Source organism: Ranitomeya variabilis, chromosome 4 (assembly GCF_051348905.1).
Source record: "Ranitomeya variabilis isolate aRanVar5 chromosome 4, aRanVar5.hap1, whole genome shotgun sequence".
In the NCBI taxonomy this organism is placed as follows: Eukaryota; Metazoa; Chordata; class Amphibia; order Anura; family Dendrobatidae; genus Ranitomeya; species Ranitomeya variabilis.
The window spans coordinates 225,171,866-225,196,529 of NC_135235.1; the positions used below are offsets into that span (position 1 = coordinate 225,171,866).

The following is a 24,664-nucleotide window of genomic DNA, read 5'->3' on the forward strand; positions in this document are numbered from 1 at the left end:
TATTAATATTAACACCTAACCCACATACACGTCAAACACCAAGCCTATTCCCCCTTCCACCGCGACCTCGCTTTTTCCCACTCATGTTTGTACCATTCTACTCTTGTACCCCGCTGTTTGACAACCTTAGGCACACAGCTGTCAGTCATCTCTCACTAAGTGAACAATCACTACTTATTTTCTTAGATAGTGTGCCTGAACAACACTGTTATAACCTAACACTTTTTAAGTTGACATCTGGCCTTCTGATTTGCTACTGGAACACAGTTTTAGCACAAATGATTTGGAGTATCTAACGGGGCTTCCGGAGACTGACACACAGGTTTCAATCTACTTCAATGCTGGAAGATCTATTTCACACAGGACAGGATCTAGCAAAACAAGATGTCCGCTTTTCATATGGCCAGGGACATGTGAGTTGAACAGCCAATCACAGAAGACCTTGTGTCCTGACATTGTGGATGGTTTTTGTGCGCTGATTGGTTGTTGGAATCAAAACACATAAAGTTAAGAGAAAAACCTCTCCTCATCCCCTCCCCTCATCAAACACGTCCCCCCATCCCACCCACTCATACAGCCGCACTTTCCTAGCCAAAGTAATAACAAAAGCATTAGTGGACATGCGATGATTTACCAATCTGTGACCGATTTTTGCAGAATTTGAGTAAAAATGCTCGTGAAGGCAAACACGAATTTGAATGTGCTACGTTTGTGCTAAATTTGAGATTGGAGAACGTTTTCCGAACATGTTCGTTCATCTCTAGCTAGGACTCTGTTTAGGGCACCTACTTTTCTAAACACTTGAAAACTGTCTAGTGATGCATAAAAAGTGTCTAAAAGACAAGATTTGTCAGGTGGACAACATGGGTGCCAGTTGGTTAGCACAATTTGACCTACAATTGTGGGGCTTTTCGCTCAGTGTGACGTCACCAAGAGCTGTGCCAAATGACAACGCTCCTCTTTGTGGTATCTGTATGACTCAGTTCTTGCCTCTGTCTATATCCGTCCTTCTGGTTTATGATAACCACATTCTTAAAGTGGCACGGTCTAGGGTTATTTCCTCCTCGGCACTTCTTCATTTTTCTAGTCGTAGATTCCTCCTCGAGACACTTGTGTCATATCAGAACTAGACAGGTTAATGTCATCTATTCCCAGGTTCCTTCCTTTTACAAGTTCTCCATTAGTGTTGAGCGATACCGTCCGATACTTGAAAGTATCGGTATCGGAAAGTATCGGCCGATACCGGCAAAGTATCGGATCTAATCCGATACCAATACCCGATACCAATACAAGTCAATGGGACACCAAGTATCGGACGGTATCCTGTATGGTTCCCAGGGTCTGAAGGAGAGGAAACTCTCCTTCAGGCCCTGGGATCCATATCAATGTGTAAAAGAAAGAATTAAAATAAAAAATAGGGATATACTCACCTCTCCGACGCAGCCTGGACTTTACCGCCGTAACCGGGAGCCGTTGTACCTAAGAATGCGCGCTTGATGGGCCTTAGATGACGTCACGGCACTCTGATTGGTCCGTAGCGGTCGCGTGACCGCTACCCGACCAATCACAAAGCAGTGACGTCACCTAAGGTCTTTCAAGCGCTTGAAATACCTTAGAAGACGTCCGCAGCTTCTGATTGGTCGCGTAGCGGTCATGTGACCGCTACGCAACCAATCACAAAGCAGTGACGTCACCTAAGGTCTTTCAAGCGCTTGAAAGACCTTAGGTGACGTCACTGCTTTGTGATTGGTCGCGTAGCGGTCACGCGACTGCTACGGACCAATCAGAGCGCCGTGACGTCATCTAAGGCCCTTCAAGCAAGCATTTTTAGGTACAACGACTCCCGGTTACGGCGGTAAAGTCCAGGGGCCGCCGGAGAGGTGAGTATATCCCTATTTTTTATTTTAATTCTTTCTTTTACACATTGATATTAATCCCGATACCGATTCCCGATACCACAAAAGTATCGGATCTCGGTATCGGAATTCCGATACCCGCAAGTATCGGCCGATACCCGATACTTGCGGTATCGGAATGCTCAACACTATTCTTCATCCTTTCATGATTACTTACCTGACAACTATCTCATATCTGACAATAGTTTGGAGCTATGTGGAAGCCTCCATGGTCAACCAGCAGGAATTCCAAAGCAGCTTTGGTCTTGAAAGGAGAACGAAAGAGGTTATAGAGTCATTTCACCATGATTTACTGCAAATGTATGATAGATACTGCTTCCACCCATGGGACCCTAATCTAGCTCAAGAATGGGGCTGCCAGAGTACAGAAGGCCAAATATGTGCATCTCTTGCTTTGGGAAATCGACGGAGAGACCTGAGCAAGCGTGGCAATCTCTCAATTCCAGTCTGAACATGTTCCCGAGCAGCGAAACTTGTATTTATCAGATATTTACTACATAACCTCATGCTATGCCATAAATGTCCCAGATGGGACAACCCTTTTAAATTAAAGGCGTTGTCCATGATTTGTAAAAAATTTACTTAAAGTAGAGATTGTGATAAAATAGGAAAATATGGTAAATCATAGCCTACAGGGGCAGTATCAGCAACAATACCCTGTGCTCCATATTACGACACCAGCGTCCATCCAAGGAGCTCCATAGTTCAGAAATGGTCTCTAATAATACAGATTTGAGCTGTTTGGCTTCAATCAAAGGTCCGCATTTCTCTATTTTAGACCTGCTGGTTAACTCATTGGAAGTGCATTGCTATTAGGTTCACCTGGTGGACCCACTAAGCCCCAGCTCCGGGTGGATACATGGGCTTTGGGTATTGGTCCAGTTGGCAAGAAGGCATGTGGGTTGCGAGGATGAGACACCTTCAGGAATGTTGGGAGAAGCTGGATGGATGAAGTGAATTCAGCAGCAATAGAAACAGATTAGCACAGTTTGCACAGGAGATAGCGTTTGCCAAACTAGAGTCTTGAATAAATGTCCAAAGACACAGGTGTGGGTCAATGGACCTTAAGTATGTTTAGGTAGATGATGTCATTGATCCTGCAAAACCCAACATGGAGCACAACAGATGGCAGTGGACCCAGGAGAAGGGAGCAGAGCCCGAGATACCCAGGACAAGTGTGTAACAATTGCCTTGCCTTGGAAATGCCACAGCTTCACACAGGCTCCTTGTTGGGAGATCTTTGCGTGAAGGAACCTTCATCTGTCCCTCCAAAAACCATTCAAGGGCCTTTCTCTTAACAGCATTTTGACTTTTTCCATAACCATGTGCTTGCAGTTAGAGTTGCCACTATACTTGAGGAATAAAGAAACCCCCCAAAACACAGTGAGATATTAGAAGATGCAAAAAAATCCCTCAGTACCCTTTGAGAATGATCCCTGACGTTCATCTTACAACCACAGATGAGACATTCCACGAGGTCTATAAATTGTCACCATGGATGATGCCTAATTCCATGCACGGCAGTCATTTCTATCTGGGTAGGATTCATCCAGAAGTTTCCAACAACCTCAGCAACATTTCTTGCCATGACCAATATTTACTAATGAACAAATGACAAAGCTCCTACATAATGAGATGAGCGTCCATCCTGACGTTGTGACACAATGAAAGCCATACTGCTAAGAGACAGAAATGAGTCACATTTTATCGATATAAATGGGGCGACTGATAATAAAATAAGACCTAGGACCTGGAATAACTAATGGACTGCAAATCCTGAGGAGCACCGAGCATCGGTCAGGAGGAGAAGAAATAGGTGACGTGACATAATCCATCACATTTATATAGACCTGGACAGGCAGACGACTCGTAAAATACCCACCCATACAAAGAGAGCAAAGGGCAATGAGATTTCTGCAGACAGAACCTTCCAAAGTAAATGTTATTATAGAGAAGAGACCAGAGGTCCCCCGGTGACGTCAGTGGACTGACTCCATGTTCTTGGTGGATCACAGACATCTTAAAAGGAAAATATGGCAATAAATGTCCTAATTTAAGGCAAAATCAAACTTTAAGAAACTTTATAATAACTTTTTTTTTTAAATGGCGCACAATCTGAGCTGCATTCAGACTTCTGCCCATTTATTTTAACCCCATCGTCAACCAAAGAGCTTAATCCCCTTCCTACCATGCATTTCACATGTCATGGGCTGTACTATGGAATGGGTGGCTACTTTTCTATCACAAAAGGTTAAGTAAAGCGATCACTTAATGCCACCATTGCGGGGTCCCCCAATTCCTTTTTTTGTGCTCCCATAAAGTCCAGCCAAGCGATACATAAAAATGATCAAAGGATCACAGATTCAAGTCCCAAAAGGGAACTAAAAAAAATAAGTACAAATAATAATAATAAACTTTAAAAAAAATAGAAAACTTTTAATAATTATTTAATAATAATAATAATAATAATAATAATTCACTTCCCTCTTATCTCAGTTGAAAAAAAATCTTATTCATTATTGTCGCACTCCGATCAATGAAAATATAAAATTGAGTAAACATATGAGAAATGCAATAAACATAAAAAAAAATCAACATGCCAGAAATTACATTTTTTTTGTCACCGCACCCTGCCCAAAAAATGCAATAAAAAATAATCAAAATGTCACGTACATTTTTTAAAAAAAATCAGCTGACAACTAAAAAAAAGCCCCATATGGAATCCATAGATTGAAAAATACGGAAGTTACAGATCTCAGGAAGTGCCGAAACCAATGAAATTTATTTTATTTATTCATTTTTAGAAATTCTTGATGTTTTTTTGTCTCCATTTTTCAGCACATTGTATGGTAAAGTGAAAAGTGTCACTGAAAACTGCAACTCGTCCGTCTATGTAGATGGATGGAAAAATCATAAAGTTATGGCTCTTGGTAGATGGGAAGGAAAAAAAACCCAAAAAGCACAAAAATGAAAAATTGCAGTCGGGAAGGGGTTAAGATTTTGCGAATTATGTAGCTGCCATTTAAGCACTCAAAATGCATTAGTCTCTGTAACCGAAAGTGCAAAGCAAGAAGAATGATAGTCATTTCTTGCTTCTTCCAAACATCTCCTAGCTCTGAGGAGAGTCTACTTGTTTACCGTACAGTACGCACCATGAATAATTAATAACCACAATATTTTATCTCTTATAATAGTGCCAGAGTTGGGCATAAACTTTTTATTTTGCAGAACAAATGTAGTATTTTTTTCTTTTCTTTGTCACCCTCTAGTGGTTGTAATATTTTTTTTCTTTTCTCTGTCGCCCTCTAGTGGTTGTTGTATTTTTTCATTTCTCTCTCGCCCTCTAGTGGTTGTTGTTAAAAAATGCACCTTTTTATATTTTTGTATTTTGACCCTAAATTAATAATATTTGTTGTCCAGAAAAAAGGTATCAAAATGCCCCTGATTATAAAGACTTTGCCAACTTTTTATAAAAATGACTGGATGTAGTTTTCAGGATTAGTGATCGTATTCCTATTAAAGTCCAGGGGTTTAGTGGTCGATGCCTAATGACTTTGGTGGTCTAAGATGACAAAGGAGTACTGATATTTATCATACAGTGCATGGGTATTATATCTAATATCCTTGAAAGTCTATGTTGTGTTAGTCGATGACACTTAACCATTAATTGCAATCATTATTGATAATATCTAATTTTAGAAGTGGCACGGGGTTAGTGGTGGTCTTGGACATTAAAGTATACATTTTATTTAAGAAATGTGATTATTATGACACTCTCTTTGAAATACCTTTGTAAATTATATTACCTATGCAATTACTAAGGGAAACAAACCGCATAGGGCGTTTTACAGCTCACATTATGCGCAATAGTAAATTCCTATATAATGTGCTCCTCCTAGTGGTAGAAGGTAGAGTTACAGCCTTTAAATGTTTTTTAATTTCCCCTGAACTACGGTACTTAGAGGGGGTTTCCAGGTACTAGGAAATGTGTCCCTGAGACTAAGGACTATTATCCTGAAGTCATCTTAAGGTTTTCCTAAAGGAATTTTTTTATTTTCATGATCACTTTCTTGTTGGGGAGAGCACAAATGTTATTTTGTTCATGCTTTTTTTTAAGATTGCATGTTCTTATGGCCACTACTGATGCAATGTCATCTACAGTATATGTGTCCTAAAGGAAGTACTATTTTACAGTATGAAAGATAATGATCCAAAAAAGGGTGGCGTTGCAGGTCAGATGACAGTTTATGACCTTTAACTGCTATTAAAGGGTTAAACCAATCTTCATTAATGGATACTATTATATAGTATGCGTAAATACAAATAATTTTCTAATTTGTTGTTTATTAAAATTTGCTACCGTTGTTGAGATATTAACACTTTTCACTTGTTTACAGCTCATTGCTTTGGAGACCGATCACCCCTGCTAGACAGGAGAGCATGCCCAGTGCTTGCAAGCTCTTTTATATTGAGCTTGTAAGCATTCTTTTGAAGCTGACCAGGATCATTAGAGTGCATTCTTACCTCCTGATAAGGTCAACTTCCAGGGTTGAAATATCAAATGTTCTAAAAACACATTTTTGTATCAAAACTTAAGACACATTTTATTGATGCTACCCTGAGGCTTCAACTTTGGCTCCACCACTGCGGGTTGTGAAATACACAAATATCCTCCCAAGTTCAGCAGTAAGTACGTAACTGCTCTCGTACTTGACCCAGGAAATAAGATTCAAACCAATGCCATTATCCTACAACAGAGGTTTTATAGGAAATTCGACATTAATACGTCTTAAGCCAACAGTGAAACAATGGCTGTTTTGTTGTGATGTTTGAGAGCAAAGGTTGAATCATGTTTTAAGAGAGGAACCTGATGTGAAAAGCAAGGCAAACAGTGATACATTTACGCTTCAGTAGAAAAGTATATAAAATGTTACATAGCTTTTATAGAAAAGCAAAAAATGCTCCAGACGTCAAGCAAAAGTGACAATATGAAAGCTTTTAAGCTTTGCTGCCTAATGTATAGTCTCTGATGTGATAATACCAAACAGAGCATAGTAAAGCTTTAAGACCACTTGCCTATAACTACAGAACCTCTGTGGTGAGCATATATCTTCTTTCATACATTTTATATTCTATAACACTGCCTACATAGCCTGCGATTGGTTCCAATATACTTATACTAGAAAGCTCTAATCAAATTAAAAAGCATTACTTAACATAAATGAAGCCTCTCACAGCAAAATAACTTCCTATTTGCTACCTCTATTCATTATTACTTGTAAGAGTTGGAATTTCCAAACATAATCAATAATCCTGACCCGTGGAAGCGCAAGAACAGCGCCAAACGGCCTCGTCTATCCCTGCTCACACTAATTCCTATGTTCACTCCCCCGACCATGAATTTTATTTGAAGATGGAATAAAGTGATGAATCTTGGACCGGTGAGTGCCTTCCTTCTTTGCTGTTGCATATAATCAATAAATATACTTATTAAGGGTGAATTGCAAACCCATTGCGGTCCCCAAATGTTGGTATTAAAAATCTCCAGGAAATAGGTAAGTTTGTCACTTTGAAAATGACCTATACGCTGTAATTATCTCTTGTTAATGAAAGTATAGCAATCTAATTTATGCTGTATCCCTAATAGAAATACTAAAACCACGTGTGATTGGTTTAATTGACTTTACCCTGAGAAAACAATTTGAAAACCTAAAGTAATAGACATAAATTAATATAAGGCAATAATTTTTAACAAATATTGACTATTTTATCTTTGTCTATGTTACAAGGCTAGAGTTATCTTGAAGTCTATCAGTGAATTACAAATTTGAAATACAAAGAAGCAAAAAACATAGATAAGGGTGAATGTTAACCCATTGCAGTCCCCGAACATTGCAGTACCCTGGATAAGGGTGAATATTGACCCAATTGCAGTCACCGAACATTGCAGTAGCCTGGATAAGGGTGACTGTTAACCCTACTGCAGTCCCCGAACATTGCAATAACCTGGATAAGGGTGAATGTTAACCCCATTGCAGTCCCCAAACATTGCAATAACCTGGATAAGGGTGAATGTTAACCCCATTGCAGTCCCTGAATATTGCAATAACCTGGATGAGAGTGAATGTTATCCCCACTGCAGTCCCCGAATATTGCAATAACCTTTAGAAATAAGTCCAGAGAATCTGATATAAATAATACAATTTTGTTATACATACTTAAGGTTTTAAGTAGAAACATCAATGCTCCTTGGCTCTTTAATGCAAGGTGCAATGCAAAATTTATACCAATAGGATCCAAAGTCTAGCTTTTTCAACCCATGAAATAAACGTTCTAGAAGAGGCTTCTTGAAAGTGGTGGACGAGAAATAAAATATTATGGGATCCAAAGATGCATTAAATGTGCTGAGAAGTAAAGCATACACCCTCCACTCTGGACTTTCACCTTCGATGAAGCCAAAAATATGCGATACATTATAAGGCATGAAGCACAAAATGAAATTTATGAGTGTAGCCATCACTAGTCCAATGGCTCTTCTTTTTCTTTTGCTGTCTAGATGAGACCGCCACATGACAATTTTGATAAAGTTCCCATAGCAGAAGATGGTGATCAGAAATGGGATACAAAAAAGCACAAAACACATTTCTAATCGAACAGTAAGTAAAAGTTCCAACTGAGAAGGTGAAAATGTACTATAACACACCGTAGAGTTGCTGCTGGCCGTCATGTTAGATGCAGAATGCTCCACAATAAAGACAATACTGCAGTGAACTGTGGCAAGGAACCATATGAATATGCTCCCCACCAAGGAGTAGAGTGGATTTCTCAGGATCTTATATTTTATGGGGAAAGCAGTAGCCAGATATCTCTCAACACTTATAGCCATGAGAAACAGTGAGGTGATGTAGATGCTACTAAAGTACATAAAGGCAGACAGAGGGCAAAAAACATAGGGCATTGGCCAACTCATATCGAATGCAGCTTCAACCATACGAAACGGGAGGAAGGTCAACAGGAGCAAGTCAGAAACGGTCAAGTTGGCCAACAAAATGTCCACAGGGAGAAGGTTGTGGCTGGATTTGCTAATGAGTGTAGATAGGGCTACAATATTGAGAGGAAGCCCTGTGATGAAAGTGAAGAGGTAGACAAATAAAAAGAGATACTTGGATCCTGGAAAATAGCTCATGATGGCTTCACAATTTCATGCCTAGGTCACTGATAGGCAAGGTTGGATAGGCTCTTGGTTGACCTGCAAATTGGAAAAGAACAAAAGACAAATTATAAGTAAAAGGATAATTAGATGTTGTTAGAAGATTGGATGAACCTAGATAATATCATAACCCAACTTCTGGGAAGTTAAGCTCAGATTGACATGTTGAGTCATTGGGAGATCTGACCATAGATATAAACTCATCCATCTAAACAACGCCTTTTCTAAAGGTGAAATAGACACCAGCGAAGGCTTCCATTATTATAAAGGAGGTCACAATGAGTAAATGGGTTTGGCACCTCGATTCATTTCTAATGAAATTGGACAGACACAACCCATGAGCATATACATATTATAACAACCCATTCATGACATGTGCCGTACATGTACGGCGCAAGTCAGAAGAGGGTGGAGTGGAGCTCCACCTACAATTGTTAACTATTAAATGCCGCTTTCAATCTATGACACATTCCGGCACGGGGGCATGTCATTCCAGTCCCCATGGAACGGGATCACGGGTCACCGATGGGTCAGCCGAAGACCTCCATGCTTGTCATTACATAAGTCCTTTAAAAATCAACCGGCAGCCGTGATTTCTGCTATATACAGCAATGTTGTGGCATAGCAGCTAAGATCAGATGATTGCACCTTTAAGTCCCCTAAGGGGACTATTAAGAATAGTGAAATGTAAAAAAGAAATAAAAAAAAAACATGAAAAAAAGCTTAAACCTTAAAAGTTCAAATAATCCCCTTTACAACTTTAAAAATAATGATATATATCCCTGCAATGTCACAAAAAATTGTGTAATGTCATGCTTATCCCAAAGTGGTATCAATAAAAATGTCATCTTGCGTCGCAAAAAAGAAGCCATCAAACAGCTCCATCGACCGAAAAATTAAAATACTACTGGCCTTGGAAAATTTACGACACCAGATTTTTTCTTTTGCAAACTACTGATTTTTTTTTCACCAGTAAAATAATAAAAAAAACTTGCCGTGTTTGGTATCTCCGTAATTGTACTGATGAGCAGAATCATATTTCGAGGTCATTTTTACCACTAAATGTGCGTCGTAAACATAAATCCCCAAAACATAGTCATTTCTCCCCACTTGGAATTTTTTTTCCGGTTTTCCAGTACACTATGTCGTAAAATTAATGGTGTCAGTCAGATGTACAACTCGTCCCGCAAAACCCCCCCCAAGCCATCGTATGACTACATGGACAGAAAAATAAAAAAGTTATGGCTCTGGGAAGAAGCGGAGGAAAAAATGGAAACGCCAAAACGAAAATTGTCCGCATCGTGAAAGGGTGAGTATAGATAGATCCTGTACATAGTGATATATTAGACATTGAAGAAAAATAGATAAAATGGATATAAATATATATAAATATTTGGATAATTTTTTGCCATGCCGTGCTTGTTTTATCTAGCTAAATTAGTAGATAGATCACAGAAGAATAGTATATACCTTAAATATTTCTTGGCTTGGTGTGTGACTCACTCCACATGTCTCCTCTTGGCTCTCGCAGACCTCTCCCTCTCCCTCTAGAAATAATTAGGCAGAGTGTGAACATCGTTTCCCCTCTTCGTATTATCTGCCCTATGTTTATTGAAGGCTGCCCGATCAATACTTATATCTCGCGCAGTGGCTGTGTCGGTTCCTGAGCAGCTGTACTGCTCCACTGATGTCCTATAAAACATTAACGTGAAAGCTTATTAAATTATTTCTCTGGCTCAGGGTAGGTGGATCCTCCTCGTACAGTCCAGGGACACGAGAGATCTGGGATTTCAGGCTTCACTGCCATTCTGGTTACGTTACCACTGCACTGATGTAATGACAACAGGTAAAAAAGATACAATAAGATTCCAACCATTGGATCCCAATAGTCCAGAACTCTCCCTGGTTCTGTATGTGCCAAGGAAGGATGGATGGTAGGATGGCACAATGGCATGTTACCCTCACCCTCCTCCGGTCCAGTGTTGTACTTCCGCCACGGCTCTGGTCTCTGTGTTTTGGCTGCAGTGGTGACATCATGTCTGCTGAAAACATCAGCGCTGCAGCCAGTCAATGTACTCAGTGGCTGATTCAGTCTACCCTGACCAAGCCACTGAATTTAGTGATTGACTGTAGCAATAATGTCATGTCTACAGCACACATCACCACTGCAGCCAATCACTGTGCTTAGCAGCTCATGCTGTCTACCTCGACTGTCCTGTTGACGCATTGGTTGGCTACAGCATGTTAGGCAACTGTCCAGGATATGAGTTTTGCTTCCTTCAAACTGGTCCACTAGACTCTGCGGTGCTCCACATTGGGCTTTACAGGTGGCCCAGTGTGATCCCATGTGAGCATCTGCCCAGGTCTATATAATGCTCACCAAGATGAACACTTGTGTCTTGGTATTAAGACTTCAGTGCTGCTAAGACTCTGTGTTGCTCGGAACACCTTGATCTGCTCTGCTGCCTGACTGTGATCTTCAGGACATCTCGTGCCTGCCTGTAGTTTCCAGCATCCCAACTACTTGTCAGTGGTATACTGGATGTTTCCTGCCTGCCTGCAGTTTCCAGCATCACAATTGCTTGTTTGAGGTCTGCTGGACGTCTCCTGCCTGCCTGTAATTTCTGGCATCCTAGCTACTTGTCCGTGGTTTCCTAAATGTCGCTTGCCTGCCTGTGGTTACTAGTACCCCACCTGTCTGTCTGCAGTCTGCTGGACGCCTTCTGACTGCCTGAGGCTTGCAGCATCCCAGCTGCCTGTGCGCGGTCTCCTGCCAGCCTGAGGTTTTCAATATCAAACCTGCCTATCTGCAGTGTCCTGAACATTTCCTTCCAACTTTCAGTTTAAAGCATCCCCCCTGCCTGTGTGTGGTCTCCTGCCTGCCTGAAGATTCCAATATTGAAGCTGCCTATCTGCGGTCTCCTGGGCATCCTCTGCCTACCTGTGTGCCTCACCTGTTTCCTCTACAGATGCCCGTGGTCCATGTGCCCACCCAGACATTGGGCTTGGAGAATCCACCTCACCTGGTGAGCCTAACACAGCAGAGATCTCATGCCTAGGGTGCACATCACCGCTGCAACCAGTCACTGGACTCAGCAGTTTTACAGATGTAGACAATATGAGCTGCTGAATTCAGTGACTGTCTGCAGCATTGATATGCCCTGTCAATGTGGCATCATCGCTGCAGCCAAACCACAATCATTATGGAGGCAGAACAGGACTGGAGGAAGCAGTCAATTTTCATTTTTGAACTTTCCTTTTTTTCTTCCCTTTCTTCCAAGAGTCATACAATTTAGACAGTTCCATCAACGTAGCTGTACAACAGGTTTTTTTGCATTAAAAGATGAGGTTTCCATTCACAGTGTTTACCAAATAATGACATTGGAAAGAAAAAAGATGAAATTCTGTCTTTTATAGGTTTAGTTCCTTTTGGATTAATTTAGCTGCAAAAATTATCTGGTGTCACACGCCTGGGCTGGAGCGATTTAAAAGCTGATGTGAGTGATTGACAGTGGAACTTAAGGAGTTAACAGCAGCCTTCGGAATCCAACTTTGGCTACTGCTGTTATCAATGACAGCTTGAAGTCTTTTGTGGTAGTTGTGGATGAGGTTCTTTATTTTCTCAGATGGTAAAGCTGCCCACTATTCTTGGCAAACAGCCTCCAGTTAATGTAAATTCCTGGGCTGTCTAGTATAAACTGCTTGCATAAGCTCACCCTAGAGTGGCTCAATGACATTGAGTTCAGGAGACTGAGATGGCCACTCCAGAACCTTCACTTTGTTCAGCTGTAGCCAATGACAGGTCGGCCTTGTGTTTTGGATCGTTGTCATATTGGTACGTCCAAGTACGTCCCATGTATAGGAAAAATCAGCCGCACTCAATTGGTTGAAAGTTCAGCAAACTGTGTAGTTTCTTTATTAACATATACAATAAACATCACCAGGTGCTTTTTTAGGAGGTAAATGGGTGGCGGACTATTCAATTCGGGTAACGTTTCGACCCCAGCGGGTCTTTATCAAAACCTCACTGTAAAACAGATACAAACATATAAGTGAACTGTACATATATACATGTAATCTATTAAAAAGAACCGAAAAAAAAGGGAAAACAAGAAAAATAACAACAACAACAACAACATCAGGTCCAAAATTAATAATGGTACTAATTGACAGCTGTAACAACAGTATTTCTGCCCCATACAATTACAAGAACATACTGTGAATACCCTATCATAGGGGTGGGGAGTCCCCCAATTCTTTGCAGGTAGGAGCAAGGCTATTACGGAGAAACAGTCATATAGAGCACATATACAGGTCTAGAACAGGAAACCAGGTGCAGCGATCAGGTCGCTGATGCAATGTACTGACCTTGTGCCAAAGAGGTACAGCTTCCGGGCTGATGATTGTAAATTTGCCTCCAGTATTTGCTGATAACATGCTGCATTCATCTTTCCTTCAATTTTGACCAAGTTTCCTGTGTCTTTGTAGCTCACACATCACCAAAACATCAGGATCTACCTCCATGCTTTACAGTAGGAATGGTGTTCCTTTCATCATAGACCTTGTTGTCTTCTCTCCAAATGTAACGTTTATGGTTGTGGCCAAAAAGTTCAATTTTGGTCTCATCACTAGTCCCTTGTTCCAGAAGTTTTGAGGCTTGTCTCTGTGCTGTTTTGCATATTGTAGGTGAGATACTTTGTGGCATTTGCGCAGTAATGGCTTTCTTCTGGCGACTTGACCATGCAGCCCATTTTTCTTCAAGTGCCTCCTTATTATGCATCTTGAATCAGCCACACCGCTAGTTTTCAGAGAGTCCTGTATTTCAGCTGATGTTATTTGTCGGTTTTTCTTTGCATTCCGAACAATTTTCCTGGCAGTTGTGGACGACATTTTTGTTGGTCTACCTGACCGCGATTTTGTTTTTACAGAGCCCCTGATTTTCCATTTGTTAATCACAGTTTGAACGCTGCTGACAGGCATTATCAATTCCTTGGATATCTTTATGTATCCCTTTCCTGTTTTATACAGTTCAACTACCTTTTCCTGTAGATCCGGTGACAATTCTTTTGCTTTCCCCATGACTCACAATCCAGAAGCGTCATTGGCTGGATGAAAGATGCAAGAGTCTGTCTGGATCCCAGAAACTCACTCAGCTTTTATGCACACACACTGATTCCAAGCAAACAGGTCACAGGTGAGGATGTTACCTTTAGTAGCCATTCACACCCATTTGTGTCAACTTCTGTGCATCCTATCAGGCCAAAATCACCAGGGTATGTGAACTATTGATCAGGGTCATTTGGATGTTTTGGGTAGTAATTTTAAAAGAGAAAACAGTAGTTTGACAATAAATGGCTTCACCCAACCACTAACCATGAGTGGAGGAAAAGTTTTGGTGTTATCATTCATATTCTCTGAAAAAAAGGTCAAGAAAGCAAAAATTCTGCCGGAGTATGTAAACTTTTGAGATCAACTGTACCCCCACCTGCTACAATATGTAATGGCAGGTCATGACTCGAGAAAGGGTTGAACATAAAATAAAATGTAAATCAACTCTTGAGACTTTATTGGAATTTGATGCAACAAAATCAAACTCCCCCCAGACTAAAGAAACTCAGGAGATAAGGATGATATGCCCAATCGGATACAGTATGATGGCTTACTGTCAATGCATTTCAGAATCACACCAACTCCTTCCTCAACCATACATAAAAAGTATGAGCAGAATGATGAATGCAGCTCTGGAGGATAATACTGGATGTAACTCAGGATCAGTAATGTAATGTATGTACACAGTGACTGCACCAGCAGAATAGTGAGTGCAGCTCTGCAGTATAATACAGGATGTAACTCAGGATCAGTAATGTAATGTATGTACACAGTGACTGCACCAGCAGAATAGTGAGCGCAGCTCTGGAGTATAATACAGGATGTAACTCAGGATCAGTAATGTAATGTATGTACACAGTGACTGCACCAGCAGAAGAGTGAGTGTAGCTCTGGGGCATAATAGAGGATGTAACTCAGGATCAGTAATGTAATGTATGTACACAGTGACTGCACCAGCAGAATAGCGAGTGCAGCTCTGGGGTATAATACAGGATGTAACTCAGGATCAGTAATGTAATGTATGTACACAGTGTCTGCACCAGCAGAATAGTGAGTGCAGCTCTGTGGTATAATACAGGATGTAACTCAGGATCAGTAATGTAATGTATGTACACAGTGACTGCACCAGCAGAATAGTGAGCACAGCTCTGGGGTATAATACAGGATGTAACTCAGGATCAGTAATGTAATGTATGCACACAGTGACTGCACCAGCAGACTAGTGAGTGCAGCTCTGGAGTATAATACTGGATGTAACTCAGGATCAGTAATGTAATGTATGTACACAGTGAGTGCACCAGCAAAATAGTGAGTGCAGCTCTGGAGTATAATACAGGATGTAACTCAGTATCAGTAATGTAATGTATGTACACAGTGACTGCACCAGCAGAATAGTGAGTGCAGCTCTGCAGTATAATACAGGATGTAACTCAGGATCAGAAATGTAATGTATGTACACAGTGACTGCACCAGCAGAATAGTGAGTGCAGCTCTGCAGTATAATACATGATGTAACTCAGGATCAGTAATGTAATGTATGTACACAGTGACTGCACCAGCAGAATAGTGAGTGCAGCTCTGCAGTATAATACAGGATGTAACTCAGTATCAGTAATGTAATGTATGTACACAGTGACTGCACCAGCAGAATAGTGAGTGCAGCTCTGCAGTATAATACAGGATGTAAACTTAGGATCAGTAATGTAATGTATGTACACAGTGACTGCACCAGCAGAATAGTGAGTGCAGCTCTGCAGTATAATACAGGATGTAACTCAGGATCAGTAATGTAATGTATGTACACAGTGACTGCACCAGCAGAAGAGTGAGTGTAGCTCTGGGACATAATAGAGGATGTAACTCAGGATCAGTAATGTAATGTATGTATACAGTGACTGCACCAGCAGAATAGTGAGTGCAGCTCTGCAGTATAATACATGTTGTAACTCAGGATCAGTAATGTAATGTATGTACACAGTGACTGCACCAGCAGAATAGTGAGTGCAGCTCTGCAGTATAATACAGGATGTAACTCAGGATCAGTAATGTAATGTATGTACACAGTGACTGCACCAGCAGAAGAGTGAGTGTAGCTCTGGGGCATAATAGAGGATGTAACTCAGGATCAGTAATGTAATGCATGCACACAGTGACTGCACCAGCAGAATAGTGAGCACAGCTCTGGGGTATAATACAGGATGTAACTCAGGATCAGTAATGTAATGTATGCACACAGTGACTGCACCAGCAGAATAGTGAGTGCAGCTCTGGAGTATAATACTGGATGTAACTCAGGATCAGTAATGTAATGTATGTACACAGTGAGTGCACCAGCAAAATAGTGAGTGCAGCTCTGGAGTATAATACAGGATGTAACTCAGTATCAGTAATGTAATGTATGTACACAGTGACTGCACCAGCAGAATAGTGAGTGCAGCTCTGCAGTATAATACAGGATGTAACTCAGGATCAGTAATGTAATGTATGTACACAGTGACTGCACCAGCAGAAGAGTCAGTGTAGCTCTGGGGCATAATAGAGGATGTAACTCATGATCAGTAATGTAATGTATGTAAACAGTGACTGCACCAGCAGAATAGTGAGTGCAGCTCTGGAGTATAATACAGGATGTAACTCAGGATCAGTAATGTAATGTATGTACACAGTGACTGCACCAGCAGAATAGCGAGTGCAGCTCTGGGGTATAATAGAGGATGTAACTCAAGATCAGTAATGTTATGTACCTACACAGTGACTCCACCAGCAGAATAGTGAGTGCAGCTCTGGGGTATTATACAGGATGTAAATCTGGATCAGTAATGTAATGTATGTACACAGTGACTGCACCAGCAGAATAGTGAGTGCAGCTCTGGGGTATAATACAGGATGTAACTCAAGATCAGTAATGTAATGTATTTACACAGTGACTGCACCAGCAGAATAGTGAGTGCAGCTCTGAGGTATAATAGAGGATGTAACTCAGGATCAGTAATGTATGTACCTACACAGTGACTCCACCAGGAGAATAGTGAGTGCAGCTCTGGGGTATAATACAGGATGTAACTCAGGATCAGTAGTGTAATGTATGTGCACAATGACTGCACCAGCAGAATAGTGAGTGCAGCTCTGTGGTATAATACAGGATGTAACTCAGGATCAGTAATGTAATGTATGTACACAGTGACTGCACGAGCAGAATAGTGAGCACAGCTCTGGGGTATAATACAGGATGTAACTCAGGATAAGTAATGTAATGTATGTACACAGTGACTGCCCCAGCAGAATAGTGAGCGAAGCTCTGCAGTATAATGCAGGATGTAACTCAGGATCAGTAATGTAATGTATGTACACAGTGACTGCACCAGCAGAATAGTGAGTGCAGCTCTTGGGTATAATACAGGATGTAACTCAGGATCAGTAATGTATGTACACAGTGACTGCACCAGCAGAATAGTGAGTGCAGCTCTGTAGTATAATGCAGGATGTAACTCAGAATCAGTAATGTAATGTATGTACACAGTGACTGCACCAGCAGAAGAGTGAGTGCAGCTCTGGAGTATAATACAGGATGTAACTCAGTGTCAGTAATGTAATGTATGTACACAGTGACTGCAACAGCAGAATAGTGAGTGCAGCTCTGGAGTATAATACAGGATGTAACTCAGGATCTGTAATGTAATGTATGTACACAGTGACTGAACTAGCAGAATAGTGAGTGCAGCAGAGACAGTGGACACCTCTACATACTGAGCCCCTGTGTAGCTGTACAGACTGCACCTGTGGTTATAACTAGTGTTGAGCATTCCGATACCGCAAGTATTTAGCTCTATATAGAATACTATACCTTGAGTGGCAATATTAGGAATGTCTGGAATAAATGGTAGTTATAACTTATAACTACCATTTATTCCAGACATTCCTAATATTGCCACTCAATGTATAGTATTCTATATAGAGCTAAATATTTTTCCCTTTTATGATCGGCACATCTTGTATATAATTGTGTTCCTGGAGGAAGTGGCCTCAGTAATGTGTGTTGTTGTGTATTTTATAAAGTAACTCCTTAAATTTATAACCCATGAATAATTGGGAGCTCATTTTTCCTGCTTCTTGTTTGCATATGGACACTACAGCCACCTGCGCATTATCTATATGGATGGATCTGGAGTCGTTTCTCGGCTTTTGCTCGTGCCTTCAGCTTTAATTACCTTGTGAGTGAAGCTTTAATCCTCTACCATAAAACCACTTGTGGACAGATTATCACTATTTCTTCATTCATCTGAGAACTTACCTGTAATTGGATTTTCTTGTGTTAGATTGTCAGTTCTGATGGTCAGTTATATGGGATGTTATCAGTGACAGTAAATAATATTATTATTAATATTAATAATAATATTATAATTATTACCACTTCTAATCTTCAGTCTGTAGAATATGTTGTAAAGTTATAAATCAATAGCACAAGTGAATGTAAGAAATGTTAATATATATTTTATCAGAGAAATATCATCCTTTCTCCACTTATGAGCCACTTCTCCTCCTCCATGCCTCCTAAATGTATTATTAATTTGCAATAAAAAGCTAAAATCCAAATCACGACCGACTTCCAGCTCACTGATGGATCTGATTACAGCTGCCTATGGTTGGATGATAGAAAGACACACTAAAAATCTGAGCTGCTGCTTTACAGTAAGAGTTTTCTCTCAGCTTAGCACTGGATTCACAGCTGCACTGTGTATTACTGCCACATGCTACATAGACATGCAGTATTCATGCATGTTTTATGCTGCTTTATTGTAAAAGTTTTATCTCAGCTTAGCACTGGATTCACAGCTGCACTGCTCAGTACTGCAGTTCATTGTCCTCAATGCTGCAGCTGCTTCTGTCCAGATGCTACATAAGTGAGTCAGAATCATGTATATTTTAGAGTAAGAGTTTTATCTCATCTTAGCACTGGATTCACAGCTGCACTGTTCAATACTGCAGTTCATTGTCCTCCATGCTACAGCTGCTTCTGTACAGATGCTACATAGGTGAGTCAGAATCGTGTATATTTTAGAGTGAGTTTTATCTTATGCTAGCACTGGATTCACTGTTGCACTGTTCAATACTGCCGTTCATTGCCCTCCATGCTGCAGCTGCTTCTATCCAGATGTTACATAGGTGAGTCAGAATCATGTATATTTTAGAGTGTTTTATCTCATCTTAGCACTGGATTCACAGCGGCACTGCTTAGTACTGCAGCTCATTGTCTTCCATGCTGCAGCTGCTACTGACCAGATGCTACATAAGTGAGCCGGAATCGTGCATATTTTATATTAAGAGTTTTCTCTCAGCTTAGCACTGGATTCACAGCTGCACTGCGTATTACTGCCACATGCTACATAGACATGCAGTATTCATGCATGTTTTATGCTGCTTTATTATAAAAGTTTTATCTCAGCTTAGCACTGGATTCACAGCTGCACTGCTCAGTACTGCAGTTCATTGTCCTCAATGCTGCAGCTGCTTCTGTCCAGATGCTACATAAGTGAGTCAGAATCATGTATATTTTAGAGTAAGAGTTTTATCTCATCTTAGCACTGGATTCACAGCTGCACTGTTCAATACTGCAGTTCATTGTCCTCCATGCTACAGCTGCTTCTGTGCAGATGTTACATAGGTGAGTCAGAATTGTGTATATTTTAGTGTGAGTTTTATCTTATGTTAGCACTGGATTCACAGTTGCACTGTTCAATACTGCCGTTCATTACCCTCCATGCTGCAGCTGCTTCTATCCAGATGCTACATAGGTGAGTCAGAATCATGTATAATTTAGAGTGTTTTATCTCATCTTAGCACTGGATTCACAGCTGCACTTCTTAGTACTGCAGCTCATTGTCTTCCATGCTGCAGCTGCTACTGACCAGATGTGTTGTGAATTCCGCTCTTGGGCTCCCTCCGGTGGTTGTAAGTGGCACTTTTGTGAGTTCTGCTCTTGGGCTCCCTCCGGTGGTTTTGAGTGGAACTGCTGCTCCTTGGATTTAGCAGTCAGCAGCTGCTTCCACTGAATGGTGGATTTTTCTAGTTTTTTTATACTGACCGCACAGTATTCTGTCCTGTTCTATCTATCTAGCTAGACTGGCCTCCTTTGCTACATTCTGATTTCATTCTGCGTATGTCATTTCCCTCTCCACTCACAGTCAATATTTGTGGGGGGCTGCCTTTCCTTTGGGGATTTTCTCTGAGGCAAGATAGCTTTCCTGTTTCCATCATTAGGGGTAGTTAGTCCTCCGGCTGTGACGAGGTGTCTAGGGAGTGACAGGAACATCCCACGGCTACTTCTAGTGTTGTGATAAGCTCAGGAACTGCGGTTAGTACAGGTACCACCTCCTCCAGAGCTCGTCCCATGTTGCTCCTAAACCACCAGTTCATAACAGTGCAACTGGCCGGTATTCATAACAGTACAACTGGCCAAAAATAAATTAAATGCATCTCAAAAGAAGGAAAAAAAAGTTCTGAGCCATTTTTTTTTTGCAGTCTGTTTTGTCTTTTTTTTCCTCTTAATCTCTGGGTGGTTCAGGATTTTGGCGCTGGCATGGATGTTCAGGGTTTGTTATCTCGTGTGGATCAACTTGCTGCAAGAGTGCAGAGTATCCAAGATTATGTTGTCCAGACTCCGGCTTTAGAGCCTAAAATTCCTACTCCTGATTTGTTTTTTGGGGACAGATCTAAGTTTTTGAATTTTAAAAATAACTGCAAATTGTTTTTTGCTTTGAAACCCCGTTCCTCTGGTGATCCCATTCAGCAGGTTAAGATTATCATCTCTCTGCTGCGTGGTGACCCTCAGGACTGGGCATTCTCCCTTGAATCAGGGAATCCGGCATTGCTTAATGTAGACGCATTTTTTCAAGCGCTCGGATTATTGTATGACGAACCTAATTCTGTGGATCATGCAGAAAAAACCTTGTTGGCCCTATGTCAGGGTCAGGAAGCGGCAGAATTATACTGCCAGAAATTTAGAAAATGGTCTGTGCTCACTAAATGGAATGAGGATGCTCTGGCAGCAATTTTCAGAAAGGGTCTTTCTGAAGCCCTTAAAGATGTTATGGTGGGGTTCCCCACACCCGCTGGTTTGAGCGAATCTATGTCTCTAGCCATTCAGATTGATCGGTGCCTGCGTGAGCGCAAAGTTGTGCACCATATGGCAGTGTCCTCTGAGCGGAGTCCTGAGCCTTTGCAATGTGATAGGATTTTGACTAGAGCAGAACGGCAGGGATTCAGACGTCGGAATAAGCTGTGTTTTTACTGTGGTGATTCTGCTCATGTTATTTCTGATTGCCCTAAGTGTACTAAGAGGGTCGCTAGGTCTGTTACCATCAGTACTGTACAGCCTAAATTTCTCTTATCTGTGACCCTGATTTGCTCATTATCGTCCTTTTCTGTCATGGCATTTGTGGATTCAGGCGCTGCCCTGAACTTAATGGACTTGGAATTCGCCAGGCGCTGTGGTTTTTCCTTGCAGCCTTTGCAGAGCCCTATTCCTTTGAGGGGCATTGATGCTACACCGTTGGCCAAGAATAAACCTCAGTATTGGACTCAGCTGACCATGTGCATGGCTCCAGCACATCAGGAAGATTGCCGTTTTCTGGTGTTGCATAACTTGCATGATGTTGTTGTACTGGGTTTTCCATGGTTACAGGAACATAATCCATTGCTGGATTGGAAAACTATGTCTGTGACTAGTTGGGGTTGTCAAGGGGTACATTGTGACGTTCCTTTGATGTCAATTTCCTCTTCCCCCTCTTCTGAAGTCCCTGAGTTTTTGTCGGATTTCCAGGATGTATTTGATGAGCCCAAGTCCAGTTCCCTTCCTCCACATAGGGACTGTGATTGTGCTATTAACTTGATTCCTAGCTGTAAGTTCCCTAAGGGCCGACTTTTCAATCTGTCTGTGCCAGAGCATACCGCCATGCAGAGTTATGTCAAGGAGTCTTTGGAAAAGGTGCATATTCGGCCGTCTTCGTCACCATTGGGAGCGGGATTCTTTTTTGTTGCCAATAAGGATGGCTCCTTGAGACCCTGTATTGATTATCTTAAATGAATACAGTAGGGTAATGGTTCTAATTGTAATCATAAAGATACCCTAAAACATAATTTATTAAATATTGTTAAAATGCCACCAACCTGTGGCTACACCATAGAACAAAAAGAAAAAAACACACCGTGAAAAACTGGGGTGGGGAGAATAGTCAACCCTAATGTATGTCTGTGCTGTAGTCTGCCTATCTGCGGGGGTAGGCGCCCTACAAGGAAGCGTGATGGCGCCCCCGCTCTGCGGTGGCTGACCCTAGGGTCCCTGGTTAGACCCTATTATCCAAAGGGTCCCTCTACCCACACAGTGATGTGCTAAAGGAACCCCTATGGACTAATACATAGACAACACCTATAATAGGGAGACCTAAACCCCACACCGTGCAATTAAAATCAATTGGAGAACATGTACATAGGCGTATGGCAATAATGCACTTTTTAGCACTGATTATAGATAAGCTCTGATTCAAGTGCAATTTTGCACGTTGCCACTTCTAGGTTTTATCTTAATGCTGATACATTTAAAGAAGGCATTTTTCCCCACAATTGATCAAACTTGATCAGAACACCACCTATGAGTAAACTCTGGACACAGTCCCATGTAGATATACAGTATGTCTCATAACAAAATAGTGTCCAATAAATCAGAACTTGAATACCAGCCAGGGCAAATGAATAGAATAGATATATATACGATAAACTATTTGGCAGGTATCAATGAACAATGCATAACTGAGACTAGAGCATGTAGATACTGTTGGTACTCATGGTTAGAAGAAATGCCATCCGCCTAGTATGTCATTAGCCTCAAAGCGTTTCGCCTCTCTGGCTCATCAGGAGGCCCAATTCCGTGTCATGTGTCTCTGTAGGTTGTAATGGTTTTCGTTCAGTATCTTGTCAAGTGGAAGGGTTATGGCCAAGAGGATAATTCTTGGGTTGTTGCCTCCGATGTCCATGCCGCCGATTTGGCTCGTGCCTTTCACTTGGCTCGCCCTGATCGGCCTGGGGGCTCTGGTGAGGGTTCGGTGACCCCTCCTCAAGGGGGGGGTACTGTTGTGAATTCCGCTCTTGGGCTCCCTCCGGTGGTTGTAAGTGGCACTTTTGTGAGTTCTGCTCTTGGGCTCCCTCCGGTGGTTTTGAGTGGAACTGCTGCTCCTTGGATTTAGCAGTCAGCAGCTGCTTCCACTGATCGTCTTTCTGGCTCGGCTATTTATCCTGGCTCTATCCTTCAGCCTGGGCCAGTTGCCAATGGTTCCTGGTTGGATTCACATCTCTGCTTGGATTTCCCTGATATTCTGACCAGTTCAGCAAAGATAAGTCCTTGCTTGTTCTTTTGCTGTCCACATATTGTGGACTTAATCGTTCAGCTCTTTCAATGTTTTTTCTTGTCCAGCTTGTCAATATGGATTTATTCAGTTAAGCTGGAAGCTCTGGGAAGCAGATTTACCCTCCACACCTTTAGTCAGGTGTGGAGATTTTTGTAATCTCTGTGGTGGATTTTTCTAGTTTTTTTATACTGACCGCACAGTATTCTGTCCTGTTCTATCTATCTAGCTAGACTGGCCTCCTTTGCTACATTCTGATTTCATTCTGCGTATGTCATTTCCCTCTCCACTCACAGTCAATATTTGTGGGGGGGCTGCCTTTCCTTTGGGGATTTTCTCTGAGGCAAGATAGCTTTCCTGTTTCCATCTTTAGGGGTAGTTAGTCCTCCGGCTGTGACGAGGTGTCTAGGGAGTGACAGGAACATCCCACGGCTACTTCTAGTGTTGTGATAAGCTCAGGAACTGCGGTTAGTACAGGTACCACCTCCTCCAGAGCTCGTCCCATGTTGCTCCTAAACCACCAGTTCATAACACAGATGCTACATAAGTGAGCCGGAATTGTGCATATTTTATATTAAGAGTTTTATCTCATCTTAGCAGTGGATTCACAGCTGCACTGCTCAGTAATGCAGTTTATTGTCCTCAATACTGCAGCTGCTTCTGACCAGATGCTACATAGGTGAGTCAGAATCATGTATATTTTAGAGTAAGAGTTTTATCTCATGTTAGCACTGGATTCACAGCTGCACTGTTCAATATTGCAGTTCATTGTCCTCCATGCTGCAGCTGCTTCTGTCCAGATGCTACATAGGTGAGTCCGAATCGTGCATATGTTATAGTAAGAGTTTTATCTCACCTTTTCACTGGATTCACAGCTGCACTGCTCTGTCCTGCAGTTCATTGTCTTCCATGCTGCAGCTGCTACTGACCAGATGCTACATAAGTGAGCCGGAATCATGCATGTTTTGTGCTGTCTATCGTCCACATCGTAGCAGGTAGTTTGCATCCACTAGCTCAGAGAAAAGTGAAAA

General features: G+C 41.5%; 1 protein-coding gene across 1 annotated transcript; it reads right to left on the reverse strand.

The window, feature by feature from the left end:
- Positions 1–6,662: 6,662 nt before the first annotated feature.
- Positions 6,663–10,775, reverse strand: LOC143768698 (free fatty acid receptor 3-like). Its single transcript, XM_077257341.1, has 2 exons — positions 10,597–10,775; positions 6,663–9,165 (listed from the first exon to the last, which is right to left on the reverse strand). The coding sequence occupies exon 2, from the start codon at positions 9,100–9,102 to the stop codon at positions 8,143–8,145; it is 960 nt and encodes a 319-aa protein (XP_077113456.1). The 5' UTR covers positions 9,103–9,165; positions 10,597–10,775; the 3' UTR covers positions 6,663–8,142.
- Positions 10,776–24,664: the final 13,889 nt, after the last annotated feature.

Coding starts and splice junctions, on each gene's coding strand:
- LOC143768698 (XM_077257341.1), bottom strand. CDS start 9,102: ATGAGCTATTTTCCAGGATCCAAGTATCTCTTTTTATTTGTCTACCTC.